General features: G+C 45.7%; 1 protein-coding gene across 1 annotated transcript in view; it reads right to left on the reverse strand.

Annotated features, from left to right (window-relative positions):
• The window catches only part of SUSD5 (sushi domain containing 5), a 40,891-nt gene extending 15,429 nt beyond the window's left edge, over positions 1 to 25,462 (reverse strand). Inside the window, exons 1-3 of the mRNA XM_036333813.1 lie at positions 25,357 to 25,462; positions 16,867 to 17,044; positions 12,559 to 12,677 (exon numbers count right to left, since the gene is read on the reverse strand). Coding sequence (XP_036189706.1) covers positions 12,559 to 12,677; positions 16,867 to 17,044; positions 25,357 to 25,462 — 403 coding nt within the window. The remainder of the gene's footprint in view (positions 1 to 12,558; positions 12,678 to 16,866; positions 17,045 to 25,356) is intronic.
• Between the last annotated feature and the right edge of the window lie 1,137 nt (positions 25,463 to 26,599).

Below are 26,599 nucleotides of genomic sequence, written 5' to 3' on the forward strand. Positions count from 1 at the left end.
TTTTTCCCCCCTGGGAACAAGCCTTTTAGAAATGAATGTAGACTGCTTTGTATTAAAACTTGTGAATTGCTTTTGAAAAATCTGTGGCTGGTCAGAGGCAGCCACTAAGGGACTCACCCTCGGCTTCAGCCAGTGAGGGAATCCAGAAGGTGAGGAGGGGAGGCCCAAGCCTTCCTCCTTCCACATCAGCGGGAACTGCCACGCCCAGCTCAGGCGAGACTCCGGGCTCAGAGATCCATAGGACAGATCTAAACACAGCCCCATCATGGGAAATGACAGGTTCATTGATGTTAATTGAGGGAAGAGGTTAATGGTTACAGAGTTGGGGCCTGAGCCAACCAGGTCAGACTTCCAAGCCCAAAGTGGCCAGTGGGTATTCTCTAGTACTTACAGATAGAATCAATCCCATTTAAAATATAAAAAATATCTTAGTGGGTAAGCTTCAACCGTCCCCGCCCCCGCCCCCCGCCCCCCCCCCCCCCCCCCATTAAGCATGATGCCAGCTGTAGTTCTTGTTTGTTTGTTTGGTAAATATTCTTTATCAAGTTGAAGAAGTTGATAACTTCTAGTCCTAGTTGGCTGAGTTTTATAACGGATGTTGGATTTTGTCAAATGCTTTTTCTGCATCTATCCATCTGCTCGTGTGCTGCTGCTTCTTCCTTGGCCCGTTTATGTGATGGATGACATGAATTGATTTCTTTAAATGTTGAACCAGCCTTGCACCCCTGGGATAAGTCCCACTCGGTTGTGGTCTATACGTCTGTTTTTATATTGTTGGATTCAAATTGCTAGTATTTTGTGGAGGACTTTTGTATCTATGCTAACTTGTATTGGTCTACACTTTTCTTATAATGTCTTTCTCTCCCTTTGAGCTTAGGGTTATGCTGGCCTCGTAGAATGAGTTAGGAAGTGTTCCCTCTGCTTCCAATTTCTGGAAGAGATTGTCGAGAAATGGCGTAATTTCTTCCTTCAATATTCGGTAGAACTCACCGGTGAACTCACTCTGTTTTAGAAGGTTATTAATTATTGATTCCATTTCTTTCCTTACAGGCTAGACCAGAAACTCAAAGTCATTTTCCCTCTAATATTTTAGCGGCCTTTCCACATGAGAACTACAAACTACCTCAGTCTTTTGAGAGGCTACATTACCACACACATTATTTAATCATTACACTGACATTTCTGTTGGTTCCAAGTTTTCACTGTTATAAACAATGCTACAATGGGCAGCTCAGATGGACATTTTTGTACATATCTTATTTCATTAGGAAAAAACTTCTAGGCGTGGAATTGCTGCATCAAAGTGATGCACTGAGACCTTTTTCAAAAAAGGAAATAATATTAAGTTCAAATTTCCTCTTCTGGCTTTTATCTGTTGGAAAGGAAAGCCTTTAGTCCTTATGCAGTCGAGTGACCTAAGCAGCATATTGCTCAAAGGAAGACATGCTAAGAAAGGATGAAAATAGAAAATGACTTGTGCTGCAAGCCAGCTGATTGGCCTCACAGCTTGTGGTTTGGGTGGCATTTTCTCAGAGAGCCATTGCTCTGCATGTTCTTTAACTGGAGGGATTTTGAATGAAGAAGGTGTGGTTGTGCTTTAGGAAGTCAGCACAGAATGTTGTGTTTTAACCAAAACTGCCTTGACTGTCGCCCAGGAGATCAGCTGTTCATCCCCCTCCATGTGGCAAGGAGGAACAGGCTGCCATCTGAACGTGGCCACGAAGCCGGGGGCACCCCACTGAGCAGAGAGGCATCATCCTTGGGTTCACTTGGTCTGAGCAGGGCATTCTGAGAAGAATGGACCAAGTTCATGAGCCTCAGTCAAATAAATTTGCGCCAAAGGCCAGCTGGTGTCTCAGGGGCAAAAGGCTCTGTCTCTCTCTCCAACATCCTCGGCCACCTACAGCTCACGCTGGGCGTCCCAGTCTTTTCTCCTCGTACCAGATCCGGTTTAGGAAACGGTAGGTTCTTCATCAAACACTCACTCTCAAAGGACTCGTCAATACTTCCATCCTCTATCTGTGGGGCACAACACCAACTCTTCGGGAGGAAAAGCCAGGAGCAGGGTAACAGAGTCAAGGGGAACTTCTGGCCAAATCTACACCTTAGCAGACTCCTGGGACCTTCTCCCTCAGATCTCCTTTCCAGAATGGCATGGGCTAGATTCTGGCTCAGAAAAACCACAGCAATGCTCCTGAGGCTGGCCACACATACCCTGTGTTTCTGGATTTCCCACAAATGCTGGAGACAGGAAACACTCCGCTTCTTAGGTGGTGTGACTTCGGACGCTCCAAGATACCAATCCCATGCCTTAGCACAACCACCTGAGTGCCAAAACCACCACCCAAGGCCAGGTGCAACTTGAATTAGTTCCTTTCAGGAACCTCCCCACCTTTAACTTCACGAGGGAGCGATGGAAAACAGCTGTCTATATACCTGGGCCCTATTCTCCTCTTTAGGGAAACTTGCATTTGGGCCGTTTTCACTGCTATAGTCAGTTTATTCCACAGATAGTGATTGGAGTTTGGGGAGTCTCAAGAGCTGGGTTTCAATGGGAAGAGCCATCTCTATTATTTTCCCTTTCAAGGGATGAGATTTTATAAGAGATCTTATCTCTCGTTTAAAATATATATATTGATTTCAGAGAGGTAGGGAGAGGGAGAGAGAGAAACATCAATGATGAGAGAGAATCATTGATTGGCTGACTCCTATTGGGGATGGAGCCCACAACCCAGGCATGTGCCTTGATGGGAAATGGAACCTTGACCTCCTGTTTATAGGTCCACGCTTGACCACTGAACCACGCCAACTGAGCAAAGCTCTTGTCTTTCAAACAAATAGTATTAGTGAACATAGACTGATTTTCCATTTTTCTTTTTTTGGGCTTCCAAGTCCTTTATTGGGTGTTCCACGCTCTCAGGCCTGCAGCACAGGCCGTGCCTTCTCTGCCTGCAGCTTCATTACATCTAGGTCTCTGAGCTTGTCGAATCCACCTCTCCGCGCCCTCCAGGTGATCACCCCACCCCCGAGGGCGGAGCGCGGCGCAGGGCGTGACTGCTCAGACGGCGGGTCAGGCGCCCACGCGGCGCTCCCGGCGCGAGATGAGCTCACGTGGCCCACGGAGCCTGGACGTGCGCAGAGGCTTCCCTCGGGGCGCCTCGGCTTCTCCCGCGCAGTGGCTTGGCCTCGGGGGTCAGCGACGGGACCCAGAAGCTGGGCAGCATCTTGGCCTTGGCCTTGCCGGTGCCTGCGGGGCCAGCGCTGGGCCCGGGTTGGGCAGCATCTGGGCGGGTCCCCCAGGAAGTCTTGGGCGTGAGGGGCTGGAGGGCGCAGCTCACCATGGCCGCCTCCTTCTCCAGGAAGCCCCGCACCTGGTCCTGCGCTGCAGCTCTTTGTGCTCCTCCCGCCGGGCACCCGCTGCTTCTGAAGGCCTTCATCTGCCGGCATCTCCTTCTTCTGGTGCAGAATGTCCGCCGGGATTGCCTCGCGCATACAGGCAGCCATGTGGGGTGACCCGGGGTCATGGCCGGCTGCAGAGAGGCAGCAGCAGTCCGCGTCCTCCACGGCATCCGGCTCATCCAGTGCTCTGCGTCCCGCCACCTGAGGCCGCTGTGCCTGGCGGCCTCCTTCGCATGGTAGGTGCAGTTCTTGTCCAGTTGAGTCATCCTTGAAAGAGACCTGAAGTTTGCTTGCAGAAGGGGGTGTCGGCAGGGTGTGCGTGAGGAGTTAGTGGGAGGAGTTATCTGAAATCGCACGACCTTGACTCCTTGTTCCTTCCTTAATTCCTAGACTGTCTCATTTTCCATTTATTATTATTATTTTAAAAAAATATGTATTTCTTTATTGATTTCAGAGAAGAAGGGAGGAGAGAGAGATAGAAGCATCAATGATGAGAGAAAATCATTGATTGGCTGCCTCCTGCACGCCCCTCACTGGGGATCGAGCCCACAACCCAAGTATGTGCCCTTGGCCGGAATCGAACCTGGGACCCTTCAGTCCGCAGGCTGACGCTCTATCCACTGAGCCAAGCCGGCCGGGGCTCATTTTCCATTTAAATGGGGACACTTGCTTGCCATTCAGATCTTCTGAGAATCAGTTCCCACAGAGTTTAGAACTCATATAAAAGTTGATGCTTTCATTTTGAGAAAGTTTAAGGCTTCCATCATGATTTTTGAAGGTCTCAAGAAGAGCCCGCAACCCCCATTATTATTCCACAAACCAGGGATGGAGAAATTCCAACCCAAATCTCCTTCCCTACGCTATTTGAAGCTGACTTCTGTGACCACCTGCCCAGCTCCATCTTACTCCAACCAGCACACCACACACCAGCATTGTCTTCCCCATTCCACCCAATGTTATTTGTTCTCAAACTCTCTGTCGCTTCTCAGACATGAATGTGCTTCAGAATCTCCTGAAGGACGTGTAACACACATTCTGCTGTGTTTTTTGTTTTTTTAAAAAAATATATATATGTTTTTATTGATTTCAGAGAGGGAGGGAGAGGGAGAGAGAGGTAGAAACATCAATGATGAGAGAGAGTCATTGATCGGCTGCCTCCTGCACACCCCCCACTGGGGATTGAGCCCACAGCTGGGGCATGTGCCCTGACTGGGAATTGAATCGTGACCTTGTGGTTCATAGGTCTATGCTCAACCACTGAGCCACCGTGGCTGGGCACTCTGCTGTGTTTTTGAGTTTCTCAGTCAGTAGGTCAAGGTTAGGGCCCAAGAATTTGCATTTATAATAAGTTCCCAGGTGATGTGAATAGTATTGGTCCAGAGACTACCCTTAGAGAACTACCGCTCTAGGTAACTATCACACCCTCAAAAAACAGGCAAAGTTAATATATGGTGACAGCAGTCAGAACAGAAATGGCCTCTGACCCTAACCGGTTTGGCTCAGTGGATAGAATGTCAGCCTGAGGACTCAAGGGTCCCAGGTTCGATTCCGATCAAGGGCATGTACCTTGGTTGCGGGCACATCCCCAGTAGGGAGTGTGCAGGAGGCAGCTGATCAATGTTTCTCTCTCATCGATGTTTCTAACTCTCTATCCCTCTCCCTTCTCTCTGTAAAAAATAATCAATAAAATATATTAAAAAAAAAAAAAAAAAAATGGCCTCTGGCTCTGCTGGGAGAGGAGAGCACTTGTGGAAAAGGGCTCCCGGGAACTATCTGGGGTGAAGGAAATGTTCTATATCTGGACTGATTATGAGTGATTTTCTTTATACTTTCCATAACAATGGCCGCATGTTCCTGTTTGTAATTAGGAAATATATTAAAATATAAAATGGAGCTAACGAAACCCATCTCATTAGGTTGTGAGCAGAATTCAATGAGCTTATGCCTTGCCCTGTGCCCAATAACATGTCTGGAACGTAACAGGGACATAACTAAATATGAGTTCCATTTCCCAAGTAAGTTGAAGATTGCTAGTCTTTTGAATCATTCTTCAAGTAATGATGATAACTGAATGCCCAGTTCCCTCAAACCAAATGCAGCCAAGCACACGTTGGCTGAACAGGAAGTGAGGGAGGAAGGGCAAAACAAAATGGTTCGTAAGATCCATCAGAACACAGACCCATTGGCACAATTTCTCTGGCTGCTCAGACACCCTGTGTTCCTGGGAATTGACTGTTTTGAGTGTCAGGACTGATCCAGCCTAGGTTTTTGGAAAGGAAGACCTGATACTGTCCGGGCCTGAGGTGTAGGTGGCAGAGGAGGGGGCCTCACTGCTCACTGAGATGGGGATGATTTAGGCCAGTGGCCGGCAAACTGTGGCTCGCGAGCCACATGCGGCTCTTTGGCCCCTTGAGTGTGGCTCTTCCACAAAATACCAACTTCTGTGCATGGGCCACGAAGTTTCAATCGCACTGTACCTGTGCGCTCGCACGTGGTATTTTGTGGAAGAGCCACACTCCGGGGCCAAAGAGCCGCATGTGGCTCACGAGCCGCAGTTTGCTGACGACTGATTTAGGCTGCCTCTGAATCCACCTCAGACATGCCCAGCAGCTACTCAAGCCACTGGGGATGTTCTGAATCCAACTCATTCTCCTGGACTGAGTACTATGGCTATCCCAGAGCTAGTCTCCCCAAACCATTGTTCTCCCTGTCTGCCATGTCCTCTCCTCCCTTCCCTAATAATTATTTCCAGAAACAAAATCTTCAAATTTTACCTCAAATGGCATAGACTCAGGAAGTCTCCTAATTATTCTCCTCCTTTGTGTCAGGAAACATTCAACTCTAACTTATACTGTCAACTCCTTGAGGGTGGGGATGAGACCTCTATATCCAGCTGTCTGTCTGTCTATCTATCTATCTATCTATCTGTCTGTCTGTCTGTCTGTCTATCTATCTATCCATCCATCCATTCATTCATCCATCTATCCTTCCACTGAATCACCCACAAGTCTGAGCACTGGACTTTACATTACCCTCGACAAATAAACAAATGGCCAAGGTCAGGTCAATGGTAATAAGCTCAGAACCTTCCACACTCCCTTGGGTGACCCTGAACTAAATACGTCCTATCAGGTGTTCAAAGCACTACAGTTGATTTCCGTCGCCTGACTGCAGCCAAATAATTTTCCCCAAAGCCAATCCTGAGGCCTGGGGCCTCCTCCAGGGAGACCTGAGAATTGGTTACTCTCAAAAGTTCCTCATAGCTCTCAAGATGAGCATCCAGTTCTCTTCTTGATGACATAAAGAAGCGAATGATTCCACTTCTGTTTTTAAGGGAAGTATAGGCAATAGATAAATATGCAAGGGAGGTAGAACACGGTGCTCAGAAGGTGGGGTGGGTGAGGTGGGCTGGCAGGGAAGAGCAGCCAGCCAGCCTGGCTTGGGAGGTGGCGGACAGAAGCACACTCAGAGTGGAACCCTGTGGGTGCACTCCAGACCCCACACGTCGACCCCAGACAAACTGCCAAGAGAAGCAGAGCCAGAGAACCCAAGTGGAGGCAGCTTATTTCATCCACATCCCGTTGGTTAAAAATAACTTCACTTATTAGTTTAAGTGAGATCACCGCAGGACTGGAAATTCACTCTCGGTGAGACAAAGTACTGGAAGGAAAATGAGAAAAGTCTACATTCATGAAGGACTTTATTTCAAAAAAGAAACAGAGGAGGAAGCTGTCTAAATGTTCCACGGGCTCTGTTTTCCTTCTGGGCTCTTTATAAGGAAGCCGCCTGCCGTTTTCGGAGCCGGCACGCACAGAGCTAACCAGCACATGGAGCAGCACTGGGGAAAAGGCAACCTTTGGAGACATACTGTGCAGGGTGGTATGCTGGACCAGACCTCACAGACACGCACTCCTGAGGGACCACACGGAACCACCTGTCTCAGCTTCTGCTCGGGCACCACGCCTTCCGTCAGCACAGATTTCCCTATTGACCGCGCTGTCAACAAAGGCTCCGCGAAGCAGGGCGGAGGACCATGTGGGCGCAGCTTACACGCTCTTCCTAAAGGATGAAACTCCTTGAGTGAATATCCCTGAGTGCCCAAGAGAGCAGCCCTCTGACCCTAGTCCCACCTCAGCATTCCTGGGTCCCCTAAGCGGCCCACCTGCAGCCTCCTCACAATCAGGCCATTAGGACTAAGACTCCAGTCCGCTCCACACAGCCTCTCCCGGTGACCGGGAGGTGGCCGGAGGCGAGGCTCAGGCAACTGCTCTGGGATGCAGGGCTCTTGAGCACGTTGACTCGAGTGATCCACATTCCGTGCAGGTTTCACTAAAACGGCATCAATCTTCACATACACTGATCGGCATCGTGAATTTCCGTCACAGGTTGGCTCTTCATGACTCGGATTCCACACACACACACACACACCCGCCGTTGTTATGGTTGTGTTGTTTTTAGGAGTGTGTAGATCAATTTATTTTTTTGACGTTTCTTATTTTTATATAATTTCAAAGTTACAGGAAAAGTTTAAGACTAAGTAAGGAACTCCCATAAAACCCTTTATCCAGATTCACCAGCACGTTTTCATTTGGCCCCATTTGCTTTATCATTCTTCTCTCTAGATAGATAGATAGATAGATAGATAGATAGATATAGATATATATCGATATCTATATAGAGAGACAAATATATGGAATATGTATGTATGTGTGTCAGTACCTGTAATTCTTTTCGGGACCATTTGAGAGTAAGTTGTAGATATGCTGTCCCTTTGTCCCTAAAAACCTTGGGATGTGTTTCCAAGAACAAGGCTATTCTCCTACATAACTGCTGTGCAGTTACCAAAATCAGGAAAATTTAAACATTGATACAATACTATTATCTAATTCATAATCCATATTCAGACTTCATCAATCATAGCTATTTTCTCATGGTCCAGGATACAATCTAGGATCGCAAATTTCATTTCGTTGTCAAGTCTTTTTTGTCTGTTTTAATCCAGAAGAGTTGCTTAGTCTGTCTTTGTCTTCCTTATCCTTATACACGTTTTTAAAGAGTACAGGCCAGTCATTTTATAGAATGTTTCTTAATCTGAGTGTGGCTAATATTTCCTCACAATTACGCATTTGGGGCAGGAATACTACTGAGTTGAAGTTGTGTTCCTCTGAGTGCAATATATCAGGAGGCACATTATATCGGCTTGGTGAGTACTCAAATTTGGAATCACCATCACGGCTTTGATCTTGGTGCCCTATAGGATGTGAATGGATGTTTTCTGCCTCTGGCTTCATGCACTACCATTCTAGGTAAAAGGGGCACACACTTGCATACACACAACCTATGAAGTGGAAAGCCCAGGCTATCCTATGGACGATGAAAAACGCATGGCTCAGTCACCCCCAACACCCCAGCCAACAGCCAGCCCTCTCCCAGAAGCAAGGCCACCTAACTAGCAACTGACCATAAACTCATGAATGAGCCCAGCTGAGCCCAGCAGACAAACACAACTTGTTGGCAAAAAAAAAAAAAAAAAAGACCTAAATAAACAGTTGTTGTTTTAAGCCACTACCTTTGGGATGCTACGTTACACAGCAAAAGCTAACTGATACCTCTTGTTTATCAGAGGAAGGAGAGAAGACTCAGAAGCCCTGCATATTTACTTAAAAGCCCTAAAGAATGAAGGTCATGCTGCTTTTCTTCTGGCCCTGTCTTGTCTCCCTCAGGGATCTGAACCTTTGCCTGTTTGGGATTCATTTAACTTACTTATGTGATTTTAGAAAAACAGCAATCTGCAAATACAGACCTTCCTGGAGGAAAACCCCATAGCGGCAGAGAATCCTGTCACTAACAAGCATCTAATAAGCACCAGCCAGGGCCTTCAGCCCTAATGTGGTTCCTGGACTTTTTAAAGGTTAGAATTTGGTGCCTCTAGAGTGCAGCGTGAGGGTTTGTATCTCTAAGAAGTTCACCTGCTATTTCCCATCTTCAGAGATTTGGGAAACTCTGCATTAGAGAAGTAGCTCTCAAACTGCTCGACATGTTAAAATCACCAGGGAGCTTAAAAAAAAAAACACCCCAATGTGCAGAACATTTATATCAGATTATCAAGGGCTGACATCCGGGCATCGGTGTTTCTTAAAACTTCCCAGGTGTGACAGAGAACCAAGATGGCGGCATAGGTTAACGCTGGAGTTTGCTGCTTTGAACAACTACTTCAAAAGTGAAACCAAAAAACGGAAGGGACATCACCCAGAACCACAGGAACGCTGCCTGAGTGGAAGTCCTACAACTAGGAGGAAAGAGAAACGCATACGGACACTCAGAGGAGGCGCAGTGCTAAAGTCAAATTCTGAGGTGCGGAGTGCGTGAGCGGGCTGGCGGCGGAGGGTGCGGTTGGCGTTTTCAATCGGGAGGGAGTCGCAGACTCTGAGCTCCAGATCCGGGCGAGTCTTTAGGGACCCAGACTCAAACGGGAGAAGCGGGACTGTCTGGCTTCGGTCAGAGCGAGTGCAGCTTTCTCTCTGAGCTTTGCAGCGGGTGCTGGGACTCAGAGAGGCAGAGCCCCTGGGGACAGGACTGAGAGCCGCCATAACTGCTCTCTCCGGCCCACCCTGTTGATCCTGTGCGACCTGCCCCGCCCAAGCCCTGCACACAGGCATTTGCCGGATAGCCTCAGGCAAACGCCAGATTAGCACCTCCCTAGAGGACAGAAGTTCTCTCACTGCTGACACAGCTGATTCTCATAGCCACTTGGCCTGGAGGTCAAACCCTCCCTGGAATTAGCTACAACAATCAAGATTTAACTATAAGACTGCGAACAAAGACCACTAGGGGGTGCACCAAGGAAGCATAACAAAATGCGGAGACAAAGAAACAGGACAAAATTGTCAATGGAAGATATAGAGTTCAGAACCACACTTTTAAGGTCTCTCAAGAACTGTTTAGAAGCCGCCGATAAACTTAATGAGATCTACAAGAAAACTAATAAGACCCTCGATCTTATATTGGGGAACCAACTAGAAATTAAGCATACACGGACTGAAATAACGAATATTATACAGACTCCTGACAGCAGACCAGAGGAGCGCAAGAATCAAGTCAATGATTTGAAATGCGAGGAAGCAAAAAACACCCAACCGGAAAAGCAAAATGAAAAAAGAATCCAAAAATGCGAGGATAGTGTAAGGAGCCTCTGGGACAGCTTCAAGCGTACCAACATCAGAATTATAGGGGTGCCAGAAGATGAGAGAGAGCAAGATATTGAAAACCTATTTGAAGAAATAATGACAGAAAACTTCCCCACCTGGTGAAAGAAATGGACTTACAGGTCCAAGAAGCGCGGAGAACCCCAAACAAAAGGAATCCAAAGAGGACCACACCAAGACACATCATAATTAAAATGCCAAGAGCAAAAGATAAAGAGAGAATCTTAAAAACAGCAAGAGAAAGAAACTCAGTTACCTACAAGGGAATACCCATACGACTGTCAGCTGATTTCTCAACAGAAACTTTGCAGGCCAGAAGGGAGTGGCAAGAAATATTCAAAGTGATGAATACCAAGAACCTACAACCAAGATTACTTTATCCAGCAAAGCTATCATTCAGAATTGAAGGTCAGATAAAGAGCTTCACAGATAAGGAAAAGCTAAAGGAATTCATCACCACCAAACCAGGATTATATGAAATGCTGAAAGGTATCCTTTAAGAAGGGGAAGAGGAAGAAAAAGATAAAGATACAAATTATGAACAACAAATATGCATCTATCAACAAGTGAATCTAAGAATCAAGTGAATAAATAATCTGATGAACAGAATGAACTGGTGATTATAATAGACTCAGGGACATAGAAAGGGAATGGACTGACTATTCCTGGGGGGGAAAGGGGTGTGGGAGATGCGGGAAGAGACTGGACAAAAATCGTGCACCTATGGATGAGGACAGTGGGTGGGGAGTGAGGGCGGAGGGTGGGGCGGGAACTGGGAGGAGGGGAGTTATGGGGGGAAAAAAAAGAGGAACAAATGTAATAATCTGAACAATAAAGATTTAATTAAAAAAAAAAAAAAAAAAAAAAAAAAAAAAAAAAACTTCCCAGGTGAGACCAGTGTGCAGCGAAGCGGCCCCTGTGCGGAGGCCTGTGACTGATGGGTACGCGGCTGGCTTCCTCTCCCTTTGCATGAACATTCCCTTCAAACAGCTTGTGTTTCTGGTAATGACCGTGGACTTATTTCAGTGCACACGAAATGCTGCCCTGCAGACTCCTTTATGGTTTTTCTCCTCATCACTCAGCTGACTTCCCAGGAGGAAGTTGAGTTTTCCTTCCTACGATCAGTTTCCTAAATCCTATACATTCCATTTGGGGGAAAAGAAATGTTTTTTTTTTTCCTTTTCAGTGTGCTGTCTACCATGAAGAGAGACAGAAAGGTAGGCTGTATCAATGACTATAACAGACACATTCAGGGGTTGCTCACATTCCCTAGATCAGTGATGGCGAACCTATGACACGCGTGTCAGAGGTCACACGCAAACTCATTTTTTTGGTTGATTTTTCTTTGTTAAATGGCATTTAAATAATAAAATAAATATCAAAAATATAAATCTTTGTTTTACTATGGTTGCAAATATCAAGAAACTTCTATATGTGACACCAGAGTGAAGTTAGGGTTTTTCAAAATGCTGGCACGCCGAGCTCAAAAGGTTCGCCATCACTGCCCTAGAAACCTTTACCCTGCCCATGCACGGGGCTCCTGGCGGGCACCTGTGCACCTGGGTTGGAGTGTGGCACCCGGGCTACTGGAACCCTTTGCCTGTGCACATCAAAAACCAGAGGAGCCCAGGAATTCACATCTCCCTGAAGCAGCCCTTAGCCAATGACTGACAGGTGCATTGGTGTAAATACCCCTGCTCTCCTACATAAGCCAAAGTTACCCCCACCCCCACCTCAACGCCACTGTGGACTCTGCTTAGCATTTCACTATTGCTTGGTCTGCTTCCTTTTCCTGTTCCCTTCTCCCCTGTATTATTATTGGCTTTTCTTTGGAAGTCTCCCCGCCGTGTTGAGTGAATCCTCACCTCAAGGTCGGCTTCTAGAGAACACAACCTACGGTGGCAAACCCCACGGCCACACCCACCAGAACCTTGACAAAGGCTCTGGCACTGACCTTCATCCTTAATACAAAGGGCATTGTATGTGCCGCCAGGAGCCGGGTTGCTCTCAATTCTCACATCCACAGCTTTCATGATGTGCTGTTCACCACTCCCCTTGCTGCACACGGTTGTCCTGAAAGAGACAAAGAAGACAGGAAAAAAAAAAGATGACAATTTTAGAAGAAAGGGTAGGAGAACTGACAGCTTGGAAGCAGCAGATATTTCTCTGATTCAGTAGCTTTGGCTGAAAGCATCAGAAACATTCTCCCCAAACAAAGGTCTAAAGTCAGGAAGACATAGGTGATGCTTAAGGTGAGGTCGTATGTATGAATTCAAGTTTCAGAGGCCATACATACATTGTGTATCTCTTCTAGTATATGTTGTGTTTTTTTTTAAATTCATAAAATTCTGCTCTTCTCTTTTTGAGGGGGTTTGTTTTGCTCTTCATATTTCTTTAGATGAATCATTAGTCATGAATCCTAAGCCTTTCCCCTCTTCTAACAGGAGCATTTAAATGCTTTACGTTTCCCTCTAGGTATAGCTTTAGTAGCATTCCATGGGTTTGAGTATGTTATATTTTTAATATCATACACCTCTACTTATATGCTAATTTCCATTATAATTTATTTTTGTCCCATGGTTTATTTAGGAATACTGTATCTTTTTTAAACAGCAAATAGTAGAATTTTTAAAAATTCAAATTATAATCTTTGTTTTCTAACTGGAGTACCTCATCTACTTAATTTAATCTCAGATCTCTTTGAATTTAAGTCTGCCATCTTTCTACTGGTTCTGCCCATTCTTTCTTCCTTTCTCCCTCTTTTCTGTTCCCCATTTTGATTTCTTTGATTATGTTCTTGGCATTCTCTTTCCTCTGTATTGGTTTGGAAGTTACATATCCTTTTACTATTTTTTTTAGTGGCTACCCCAGAAGTTATAACATGTTTCCTCTACTTACTAAAATTTAATATTACTTTTACTTTCTTCCCCAATGACACTACTTGAAATACTTAAAATACTATGTACTAACCTATTTAAAATACTTCCTGGTTGATAATACCATTTTTTAGTATTTAGTATTATTATTACTGCTTTATGGAATTATGTTATTTCAGTTTACCCCCACCTCCATTTACTCTTTTTTTAAAAAAATATATTTTATTGATTTTTTACAGAGAGGAAGGGAGAGAGATAGTTAGAAACATCAATGAGAGAGAAACATCTATCAGCTGCCTCTTGCACATCTCCTACTGGGGATGTGCCCGCAACCCAGGTACATGCCCTTGACCAGAATCGAACCTGGGACCTTTCAGTCCGTAGGCAGATGCTCTATCCACTGAGCCAGACCGGTTTCGGCCATTGACTCTTTCCATTCATCATTTTTTTGCATCTGCAACCTTCCACCTGTAATTATTTTCCTCCTGCCTTTACTGTTTCTTTTAGTGGAGGTCCAATTTGATGAATTTTCTTACCTTTTGTATGAAAATGTCTTTGTTTTTTCTTTGTTCTTAGAAAATATCCTCACTGGGTATAGAATTCTAGGCTGGCAGTAATTTTCTTTTAACACTTTGAAGGTATCATTCAATTATCTTTGGGCTTTCATTGTTGCTCCTTTGAAGTACTTTTTCTTATTATTACTTTTAATATTTTTTTCTTCGTATTTGACTCTAATCAGATGTGCCAAGTTGTGAATTTCTTTTTGTTTGTCCTACTTGGGCTTTGTAGGGCTTTTGAATATGTGCCTGGGTGTTTTTCTTCAACTGTGAATAAGTCTCATATTACTTTTCCTTCTCTTCTTCTTTTGGAATTCAAATCACATACATCTTCTTTGCTTTTTACCCTTTCTTCTAAAAATTTCATCTTTTTTTTTTTCTTAATTCTGAACATCTTCCTCTAAAATATCTTCCAGTTCACTAATTTTTTCTTTGGCTCTTTTTAATCAGCTGTTAGAACCATCTATTACATTCTAAATTTCAGTGATTATATTTTTCATTTCTCTGGTTTCCATTTGGTTATTTTTATAGTTTTCCGTCTTCTGCCAAAATTACCTTTCTTGGCTCTGTATCTCTGAACACTCTAAAGAGTTATTTTAAAGAGTGCTTCTACCACTGCTAATACCTAGATTTTCTACTGGCTATTTTTGTTCTTGTTGGCTTAGCTTCTCATGAGACTGGTTATTTTATATTGTGTGACAAACCTTATGCTTGCTAAAATTATTTGTGGAAATCAACTGCCTAGGATAATGTTTTCTCCCTCTAGAAATGATTTTTAAAATCAGTTCTGCTAGCTACCTGGGGCACTGGGACTCCAGTATCATCTTAACCCAAATTCATGGATTAAGTTACGAGGATTTAAAGCTATGCTGCAGCTCCTCTGAGGACTTGTGTGTGCTTCTTGCAGTTTACTCCTACAGCCTTTGCAATGTTCCAACCCAAAGCAAAGGACTCCCTAGGCCCCCACCTGCACAAAACCTGAATTCAAATCTCTGTCCTCCTAGTCCAACAAGGCTATTGAAATTGCTAACCAGCTTTTCAGCCACCCTTTATTAGAATCTGCAACATCTCCTAGGAGACAAGTGGTCCCAAATTTTGTATTCTTTAGACCTCTGTCTTTCTCTGGATTTATGTATATACTCAAAATAAATTCATGGAGACACAGATCCTATCTACTATCTGTCTACTACGCCACCAGTTGCAGGATGCACTGTGCATTGAACAATTGGTTTTTGGTAGGGAAGGGGGAAGGCTGTGACTGAAAAACCCACAGTGAAATGTACATACTAATGGTTAGATACTTCTTGGTTCCAGTAACATTAAAATGGAAAACCTATTTTTAATATGTTATGAAGTAAATATATCAAGTTAAGTATGAATGCTTTATAAAGAATTATCATCGTAGCAATGTAGAGATCCACCAAGATGTCTTAACACTTTACAGCAAACCCAGGGAGAATGGACCTTCCAATGACTCAGTGCTGACCTGTAATGCCTGAGAGACCTAAGCCTGGCTCTGAGCGGGCTCTTCAGAATCGCTGAATACCCTGGTTATCTGATGCCATGATGGTGACAGAATTATGAAAAATACCCACACTTGACGTCATAATGGAAAAATGCATGCACAGGACATATTTTGTGTATTTAGGAATCTGGATGTAAACATCTAAGGCAGAGAGGGTCACAGTTTCAGATCCACGGACAAGTTTTGGATGAAACCTCACGTGTCTTCTCTGCTCAATTGCTGCTTCACATGTAGCACATGGAGACGTGAGTCAGCACGGCTGTGTGTGTTTTCTATGGCCATCTGCCAGCCAGACATCTTCGGGGTCATTGTCTTGCTCTTGGAGCCCATTCCTTTCTCAGTGGAACGGCTCCTGCCTTCTCTCAGTCTAAAGAAGCAGTTAGCAGCATTAACAGGACGTTTTCTCCTAGCTGACCACAGGAATTACTTCTCCACAGGACTCCACAGGTCAGGAACTCAGACAGGGTACAATGAGATGGCTTGTCTCCGCTCCATAATGTCTAAGAACCTGAGCTGGGGAGACTCATAGGCTGGTGACAACTCCGCAGTTGAGGGCTGGAATCACCTGGCACCTTCCCTCGCATTTCCGGCAGTTAGTGGTGGCTACTGGCCAGGACATTGGTGGGGGCTATTGGTGAAAGAACCGCTTTGGGGCATCTGGGCTTCCTCGCAGCATCTCAGGACAGTCAGACTTCTTACATGGCGTCTCAAAAGTGAGAGTCCTCAGAAACCCGCACTTGATCTCAGATGTCACATAGGATCACGCCCACTATATTCCATTGCTCCTGGCAATACTCCGCTGGGCCTGATTCACAGGGAGAAGACACAGACCCCGCTTCTCAATGGAAGCAACGTGAACGAATCTGTGGCCATATTTTCACACTCCAGACCATCTTCCTATCCCTAAGTGTGCAGATGCATATCCACAGAGAAGAACAGATAAAGAATATATACCAGACCGTTACCTCCGAGGTGGGGAAGAAGAGACAAACTCACTTTGTACTTTATACATACCTGTATTATTTGAAAATATTTTACAAGCATGTATTGTTTTTGTAATTTAATAAAGAAATTCAAAATAACCAAGTCAGGGGGAATAAACTGACAGAACTGCAGGGGAAAAAAAATTTTTTTTATGTGAGAATTCAAAACAAGAATGCCCTGGAAGCCACTGCCCACTGCATTTTGCCTATCCTGACACCTCATTAAAACAATTATTTAGCCCCCAAAGGGGCCCTGGTGGGGCAGCCAGATGAGTTGGATGGACAGTTGGATGGACAGCTAGCCCGGCTCGTCTGACTTACCCCAGGGTGCCGTCCGCCAGCCAGCCCGTGGCGCACACCGCGGAGGTGCAATCCTGCACCACCCTCCGCAGCTCCTCCGCAGACACCAGGTGAGCACCCCTGCTCTTGCAGGAAAGCCGAGCCGCCTCCAGGTCCAGCCCCAGAGAGCCGTTCTGAGACTCCAGCACAAAGAGCTTCCCTGTGTGGGGACAAGCACGAACACAGGCTGACTCGGGGATCCATGGAATGTAAGCTCCTCACACTCACTCTCTAGCAGACACCTGCTACAACTGTAGTCTTCTACTTGCCCCAAGACCCAACTGCAGCAACTACCCCGTGGCACGCATCCCTGGGACTAGGTGTTGACAATCACACTAGTGTTTTAACCCATTTTTCCCTCTTCTTTTCAAAAAAGGGTGGAGGAGGCCCAAGGGGGTGGAAATGGGGGACATCTGTAATACTGTCAATAATAATAATAATAATAATAATAATAATAATAATAGTAGTAGTAGTAGTAGAACCATCTGCTCTGGCATGTTTTTCTGGATAAGCCCTTCAAATATTCTTTTTATTTTTTTTATTTTTTAATTATTATTTTTTAATATATTTTATTGATTTTTTACAGAGAGGAAGGGAGAGGGATAGAGTTAGAAACACCAATGAGAGAGAAACATCGATCAGCTGCCTCCTGCACACCCCCCCCCACTGGGGATGTGCCCGCAATCAAGGTACATGCCCTTGACCGGAATTGAACCTGGGACCCTTGAGTTTGCAGGCTGACGCTCTATCCACTGAGCCAAACCAGTTAGGGCCAAATATTCTTTTTAAAAAGGTTGTTTTAAAAACACCACGTGGCAAAGCTCAGTGCCCCGTTTCCCTGAGTTGGGTTACTTGGTGTCTAAGGCCCTGATTCAGGCTTCAGCTTTGCCTTCTTTTGCCCACCCCAGCCCTGGGGTGACCGCATACATAACAGGTTGCTCCCTTTCTGTCTGACCCTGTCTCTATCACATGTCCCATTTTCTCTGCCACTCGGTTTCTTTGCTATTCCCTACTCAGACACTCTTTCTTCCCTCTCCTTGACTAGTTATACATACTCATCTTCCAGGTTCTCCTACACCAAGTCAAAATCTCCTAGTATATGCTCTCACAGTACCTCTGTCCTTTAATCTTATGTACCAAAATCACAATGTGAGAGTAGGAGGAGGCTGCACGGACATGCTCCCAGGAACAAGCTGGAATTACCACTGAAATAAGGAAAGGCTTCCTGAATAATCAATGGAAAACTCACAGGAGAGAACCCTGATACCCAAGGACCAAAGGTGGAGAACGCATTGAGACTGGTAGAAGGGGCGGAGGCGCGAAAAGGCTGGCTGAGCACCCACAGATGGCAACTGAAGTCCGGAGAGATATCTCAGCTGTGTGGGAAGGGGGTGTGCCACTGAGAACTCTGGGATCTAATCCCAAAGCTGTGCTCTCCAGCAGAGAGCACCAAACTGAGGAGGGTACCTACATAACATCTAGCTATGAAAAGCAGTGGGGTGCTGCCTGCCAGGGAGTGGCAGCTGAAAATTCAGGCACCCTCTTAAAGGGCCAATGCACATAAATTCCCTGTGGAGCCAACCTCCTTGTGCTCTGTCAGAGGGAGGGTGAAGTGGACTAGAGCTGTGAGAGCAGAACCCAGGACTAGGGACTCAGGGGGTAGAGCTCAGAAGGCAGACACCCCAGGTTTCCTGGACTGAGTCATTCCCTCACACAGCAGAGGACTTCTTTCCCATATACACATCTGCCTTGCCTGGGGGGAAGACAGTCGACACACCTTATTGGAAAATACCTTGCCCTGAGGGCAGTTAAGAGATTAAAAGAAACAGCCTCCAGGCAGAAGCAACTGCCCCACCCTTTTGAAAAAATTCTCACCACAACAGAGAACCAAGATGGCGGCATAGGTTAACGCCGGGGTTTGCTGCCTTGAACAACTACTTCAAAAGTGAAACTAAAAGACGGAACGGACATCACCCAGAACCACAGGAACGCTGGCTGAGTGGAAGTCCTACAACTAGGAGGAAAGAGAAACGCATACGGACACTCAGAGGAGGCGCAGTGCTGAAGTCAAATTCTGAGGTGCGGAGTGCGCGGAGCGGGCTGGCGCTGGAGGGCGCGGTTGGCGTTTTCAATCGGGAGGGAGTCGCAGACTCTGAGCTCCAGATACGGGCGAGTCTTTAGGGACCCAGACTCAAACAGGAGAAGCGGGACTGTCTGGCTTCTGTCGGAGCGAGTGCAGCTTTCTCTCTTGCAGTGGGTGCTGGGACTCAGAGAGGCAGAGCCCCTGGGGACAGGACTGAGAGCCGCCATAACTGCTCTCTCCGGCCCACCCTGTTGATCCTGTGTGACCCGCTCCGCCCAAGCCCTGCACAGAGGCATTTGCCGGATAGCCTCAGGCAAAGGCTAGATTAGCACCTCCCTAGAGGACAGAAGTTCTCTCACTGCAGACACAGCTGATTCTCACAGCCACTTGGCCTGGAGGTCAAACCCTCCCTGGTATTAGCTACAACAATCAAGGCTTAACTACAAGACTGCGCACAAAGACCACTAGGGGGTGCACCAAGAAAGCATAACAAAATGCGGAGACAAAGAAACAGGACAAAATTGTCAATGGAAGATATAGAGTTCAGAACCACACTTTTTTTTTTTTTTTTATAATAATCTTTTTTTTTTATTTTATTGATTTTTTACAGAGAGGAAGGGAGAGAGATAGATAATTAGAAACATCGATGAGAGAGAAACACCAATCAGCTGCCTCCTGCACACCTCCCACTGGGGATGCGCCTGCAACCCAGGTACATGCCCTTGACCGGAATCGAACCCGGGACCCTTCAGTCCGCAGGCCGATGCTCTATCCACTGAGCCAAACCGGTTTCGGCCAGAACCACACTTTTAAGGTCTCTCAAAAACTGTTTAGAAGCCGCCGATAAACTTAATGAGATGTACAAGAAAACTAATGAGACCCTCGATGTTATGATGGGGAACCAACTAGAAATTAAGCATACACCGACTGAAATAAAGAATACTATACAGACTCCCAACAGCAGACCAGAGGAGCGCAAGAATCAAGTCAATGATTTGTAATGCGAGGAAGCAAAAAACACCCAACCGGAGGGGGGAATGAAAAAAGAATCCAAAAATGCGAGGAGAGTGTAAGGAGCCTCTGGGACAGCTTCAAGTGTACCAACATCAGAATTATAGGGGTGCCAGAAGATGAGAGAGAGCAAGATATTGAAAACCTATTTGAAGAAATAATGACAGAAAACTTCCCCCACCTGGTGAAAGAAATGGACTTACAGGTCCAAGAAGCACAGAGAACCCCAAACAAAAGGAATCCAAAGAGGACCACACCAAGACACATCATAATTAAAATGCCAAGAGCAAAAGACAAAGAGAGAATCTTAAAAGCAGCAAGAGAAAGAAACTCAGTTACCTACAAGGGAATACCCATACGACTGTCAGCTGATTTCTCAACAGAAACTTTGCAGGCCAGAAGGGAGTGGCAAGAAATATTCAAAGTGATGAATACCAAGAACCTACAACCAAGATTACTTTATCCAGCAAAGCTATCATTCAGAATTGAAGGTCAGATAAAGAGCTTCACAGATAAGGAAAAGCTAAAGGAGTTCATCACCACCAAACCAGGATTATATGAAATGCTGAAAGGTATCCTTTAAGAAGAGGAAGAGGAAGAAAAAGGTAAAGATACAAATTATGAACAACAAATATGCATCTATCAACAAGTGAATCTAAGAATCAAGTGAATAAATAATCTGATGAACAGAATGAACTGGTGATTATAATAGAATCAGGGACATAGAAAGGGAATGGACTGACTATTCTTGGTGGGGAAAGGGGTATGGGAGATGCGGGAAGAGACTGGACAAAAATCGTGCACCTATGGATGAGGACAGTGGGTGGGGAGTGAGGGCGGAGGGTGGGGCGGGAACTGGGAGGAGGGGAGTTATGGGGGAAAAAAAGAGGAACAAATGTAATAATCTGAACAATAAAGATTTAATTTAAGAAAGAAAGAAAGAAAGAAAGAAAGAAAGAAAGAAAGAAAGAAAGGGAGAGAAAGAAAGAAAAAGAAAGAATTCTCACCACAACTGAGGATGATTGCCTGGGGGCAATTCAAGTCGGAATCCTATCAGTCTGTAGACAGAGGCGGTCTCTAAAGGCTTTGAGTCTTTGCCTGATCCAATTAGTCAGAAACAGCATTTAACACTGTTCTGCACTAGAGATTGAGAGGTACACTAGAGATTTTAGGATCTACCTAAAACATAGTCACAAACCCAAACAGACAACCAAAATGAGGAAACAAAGAAATGACTCCCAAATGAAAGAACTAGTGAATTCTACAGAAAAAGAGATAAATGAAGCAGAGATAAGAAATTTATCTGAAAAAGAGTTCAGAGTAATGATGTCAAAAATGCTTAACAGTATGAAAAAAGATATAGTAACTATGAAAAAAGAACAGTCTGAGATAAAGAATGACATAACACATTGGAAGGAATACACAGCAGATTAGGGGAAGCTGAGGATCGAATCAGTGAATTAGAAGACAGGGTGAAAATATCACTCAATTAGAGAACCAAAAAAGAAAGAACAATTAAAAAACAGGAGGACAGCTTAAGGGAACTGTGGGACAATGTGAAACGTTAACAATATTAGAATGGTAAGTGTGCCAGAAGAGGCAGAAAGGGAGAAAGGAATAGAGGAGGTGTTTGAAGAAATAATGGTAGAAAACTTCCCTAACCTGGTAAAGGAACAAGTCACACAAGTTCAGGAGGCACAGAGAACCCCAAACAAGAGGAACCCAAACAAACCCACACCCAGACACATCATAATTAAAATGCCAAAAATTAAAGATAGAATTTTAAAGGCAGCAAGAGAAAAGAAAACTTACCTACAAAGGAGCTCTCATAAGGCTCACACCTGATTTCTCATCAGAAACTCTACAGGCCAGCCGATACCAGTTTGGCTCAGTAGATAGAGTGTCGGCCTGCGGACTGAAAGGTCCCAGGTTCGATTCCGGTCAAGGGTATGTACCTGGGTTGCGGGCACATCCCCAGTGGGAGATGTGCAGGAGGCAGCTGATCGATGTTTCTCTCTCATCTATGTTTCTAACTATCTCTCTCCCTTCCTCTCTGCGAAAAATCAATAAAATATATTAAAAAAAAAAAAAAAAGAAACTCTACAGGCCAGAAGGGAATGGCATGAAGATAATGGAAAGCAAGGATCTGAGACCAAGATTACTATATCCAGCACAGCTATCATTCAAAATAGACAGTCAAATAAGGAGCTTCCCAGACAAAAAAAAAGGCTAAAGGAGTTCACCACCACCAAGCCAGCATTACAAGAAATGCTAAAGGGATTGCTGTCAGGGATTGCTGAGAAGAAGAAACAGAGAGAAATCTAGCCATACAGAATTAAAATGGCTATAAATAAGTACTTCTCAATAATAACCCTAAATGTAAATGGATTAAATGCTCCAATCAAAAGGTGTAGGGTAGCTGAATGGATACAAAAACAGGACCCAACTATGTGCTGTCTACAAGAGACCCACCTCAAAACAAAAGACACACACAGGATGAAAGTGAAGGAATGGAAAAAAAATTTTCCATGCAAATGGAAAAGAAAAAAAAAATCTGGAGTAGCAATACTCATATCCAACAAACTAGACTTTAAAAGCATCATGCTAAGCGAAATAAGTTGGAGAAAGATAAATATCATTTGATCTCACTCATTTGTAGACTATATTGAACAACATAAACCGATGAACAAAAATAGAGCCAGAGGGGGGGGAAATATTCTAGAATGTAATAAAAGCCATCCTGTTATTTGCAGGTTTTTAATATTTCCTACAACTTTTGTGATCTATTATGTTAGTACAGTTTTGGTAATATTATTATACCTAAAAACCTTTAAAAAGTCGCAATGTCACATTTCATTCATATAATTATTTGCTTAATGCCTCTCTCTTCCATTGGATTTGATGTTCCCTGATAGCAAGAACCTGTTTCTCCTCACCATTCCATCCTCAACAGCAAGGACAATACTTAGCATATAGTAGATACTCAATAAATTACCTGTTGAATTATGAATCTTTTCCTGTAATCATTACGCAAATACAGTCATTTGCATTCAGTTCATATGAAGATTTTTCAGTTTCAAAAGTACTTTAAAAGCACAGTGGCAGGTCTCTTTTATGTATGAGATGCATATATAAATTAAATGTTTTTCATTTGAATTTACCTCATTGACTTATTTTTTAATAAGTCCATGTTTTAATAGTCCATAGAGTTTTTGATAAGTCCAATGCTCTCTCTTCGAATGTCTGTAATGCATCACAGTTTAGAAGAACGTTTCTTCGCCCTCCTTTCATTACTGTTGAGCACAAATTAAATGTGGAAAGTGGTGGTAGTTAAGCGTATATTTAGTAAAGAAAAGAATCCTTTCATAATATAGGTTATAATTCCTCAATGGCTCTACTATAAAAGTTGGAGCTCAGCAAATGGAGTTTCTTGAAAGGAAGCGTGACTATAACCTTCCACTTGGGAAGAGGGGAGAAGGAAAGATAGAATGAGAGAGAAACAGGCATTTCTGGCAAATGGTAATACGGAAGCATGCTTGGATGCTGTTCTTACTGTCTCCTAGTCCCGTGGTCGGCAAACTACGGCTCGCGAGCCACATGCGGCTCTTTGGCCTCTTGAGTGTGGCTCTTCCTAAGCCTTAGGAGTGCCCTAATTAAGTTAATAACAATGTACCTGCCTATATAGTTTAAGTTTAAAAAATTTGGCTCTCAAAAGAAATTTCAATCGTTGTACTGTTGATATTTGGCTCTGTTGACTAATGAGTTTGCCGACCACTGTCCTAGTCCAATGATATTTCTGCCTCCCATTTTCTGTGACCCACTTCCAGACAGATAGACACAAAATATTGATCCATATCCATCTAGCATGGCACTTAAGCAGTTATAATGGGGTGAAACTCTAAAGCCTTGTAGATTGCAGAAATATTTCTTTAAACGGTATTAAAATGGGTACAATAGTATACATTGTTCAAAAGTTAACACTACCTCCAATTTATTCCACTTGGATTCTTTAAAATCAGCTTAATTTTCATGACTCAATGTCAGACAAAAGGAAAAAAATACAAGATTTAACAATGGATTGACTGCTAATAGATATGGGATTTTTAAAAATGAAATTAATTTTTAGGAATTAGTGGTGATGGCTGCACAACATAATGAATAGTCTAAAAACCACTGAAGTGTACCTTTTAAAATGATAGGTTTTATACAAATTATATCTCAGTTAAAAATTGACAGTGATCACCAGGAGCCTTTGAAGTTAAAAATGTTTCCTAACCCTTTCTCTGAGGACATGGAGAAAAAAAACATTCAATTCTCAATTATGAGCAGAGAGTTCTTCAAGTTCGCACTTGGGACCAAGAGCACCAAAAACTCCACAAAAATGCCGGGAGGTTTTTCTTGCTTTCCTCTTCCCTAAACACCATGCTTCTTTTTGTCATCCAGTTTCACCCAACACTGTTTGCTAAACAGCAATGACACTGAAACATATACAACGGCATCCTGAATAAGCCACGGATTTTTCTCCTGCATCAGTCTAATTTGTCTCAAGCTTGGGCTTACTAGAAACCCTTCGTGGCTTCTTTTCTTTCGGATCTTCCTGCCCCAAATCAACGGGGTTTTGTTCCAAAATTAAAATACAGTTTGAATTAGCTTTTGAAACTGAAGTGATAATAAGGCTGTGATCCTGCTGATTTAAGGGAACTACTGAAAGCTCAATTCAGTTCAGAAAACAAACAAACAAAAAACAAAAACAAGAAAAGGTGGGCCAGTTTTCAGGACCTGCAGTAATCTGGTCCTTACTTATATGGAGCCTCGCGTCCAATGACATCCTCACCTGGCAGTCTGGGTCCAGCCACTCCATCCTTTATCCCATTTTCCCTGCCACTCGCAGCACAGGGCCTTTGCACGTGCTGTGCCCTCTACCCCAGGCCACTCTTCTCTCCCCTTTGCCTCGTTGATTCCCACTCATCTTTCAGGTCTTCCTGGACCAAGCTAAAATCACTGGCCTTGCCCTCAGGAGCACATTTAATCCCCGTGGAAAATTACCTCTCTGCAGAGGAGGGGTCTAGGGCTCTCCAGACTTGATTTCATGTTAAAGACCTTTCATGCACGTCGTGGGAAAGCTCGTGGCGGGACTGCAGGACCAATGCCCTGGCTTTCTCCCGTGTGCGATGGAAGGATTGGGGGCTCAAGGGAGGCGTCTGGGCGAGCTGAGACTCGGTGGCCCGGGAGAGGATGCAGGGTCGCGGGACGCCGCTCACCTCGCTCTCTCCCAGGCTTAAGGTTTTCCGCGGCTCCTCCGGATGGGCACCCCAGCGAGCTTCGCTTTCCCAAACCCCACGCGCCACCCCGGACCCCGCCGCCTCGCGGACACTCACCATCCGCCCTCACGGAGAGGCACGGCAGACCGAGCAGGAGCAGCGCCGCCGTCCAGAGCCGGGCGCGGGGGCCGGGTCCCTGGGCGGCCATGGTCTGGGCGTCCATGGGCGGGCGGGATCGGGGCTGCCTGCGATCGGGGGTGCCTGGGATCGGGGCCGCCTGCGCTCGGGGCTGCCTGCACTCGGGGGTGTCTGGGATCGGGGCCGCCTGCGCTCGGGGCTGCCTGCACTCGGGGGTGTCTGGGATCGGGGCCGCCTGCGCTCGGGGCTGCCTGGGCCACCGCCCGGCGAGCGCCACTCGGCTCCGCGCGCTGCGCTCTGCTCGCGTCTCAGGCTTCGCGCCCGGCGCGCGGAGAGGGAGGAGCGCGGACAGCCCAGGAGGCTGGGGACGCCGCCGGAGCCTCAGGGTTGGGGCCACGGGCTCCCGGGGGTCCTGTCCGCGGCGCCGGGGAGGCGGCTGTAGCGGGCTCCGCCTCCGTGCTGGGCACCTGGAGGCCTCGATGCCAAAAGGGGCTGCGCCGGACAGCTAGCTCCCAGGGCGCCGCCGGGGCGGAGGGCGCGGGCGCGGGCGCGGGCGGGCGTGTTGAGCAGAGTCGCCCGGCAGGGGGGACCCTCGACGGGAGGGTGACGCAGTCCCAGAGGCCGAGCTCCTCCCGAGGACCGTTAGGAAAGGGATGCCTCACTCCGTCCTCTGGTCCTCTGCCTGCGGACTTGCCAGCCGGCGTCATGTAGGGGAGGGACGTTTTCATGAAAAAGAAGAATCATTCTTGCCAACCTCACTCTAAGGAGCGAGACGCACGGAAGAGCGAAACTCTTCCCTAAAAACATAGATTGAGAGTCGCTCCCCTAGGGGCATCCTCGGGAGGGACGCTTCCTACTGACCTTTCCAGGTACCGGGTAACACCCCTCCCCCCCCAGAACACCCGGAGCGCGGGTGGGACTGGCACCTTCACCCCTCATCCCACACCGGGGCTGCTTGACCTAGAAACGGGGGTGGGGTGGGGGGCGAAGTTCGGTTCTTTCTGTCTGGGCCGGGAAACTCCATTCTAAACAAGTGTCCTGCTGAGTTCTGCCGCAGGGGCCCCTGCCAGGAATTGACTCCATCCTCCGTCTCACTCGGCCTGACTCCCAGCATCAGCACCATTGGGCGAGGGGAGGCATTCTTCCGAGGTAGAGTGACAAAGCTCGGGGCGGTTATAACTGGGACACCGGGGGGCAAGCTACAGTGTATACAGATATCTGC

Source organism: Myotis myotis, unplaced genomic scaffold (assembly GCF_014108235.1).
Source record: "Myotis myotis isolate mMyoMyo1 unplaced genomic scaffold, mMyoMyo1.p scaffold_m19_p_13, whole genome shotgun sequence".
Lineage (NCBI taxonomy): Eukaryota > Metazoa > Chordata > Mammalia > Chiroptera > Vespertilionidae > Myotis > Myotis myotis.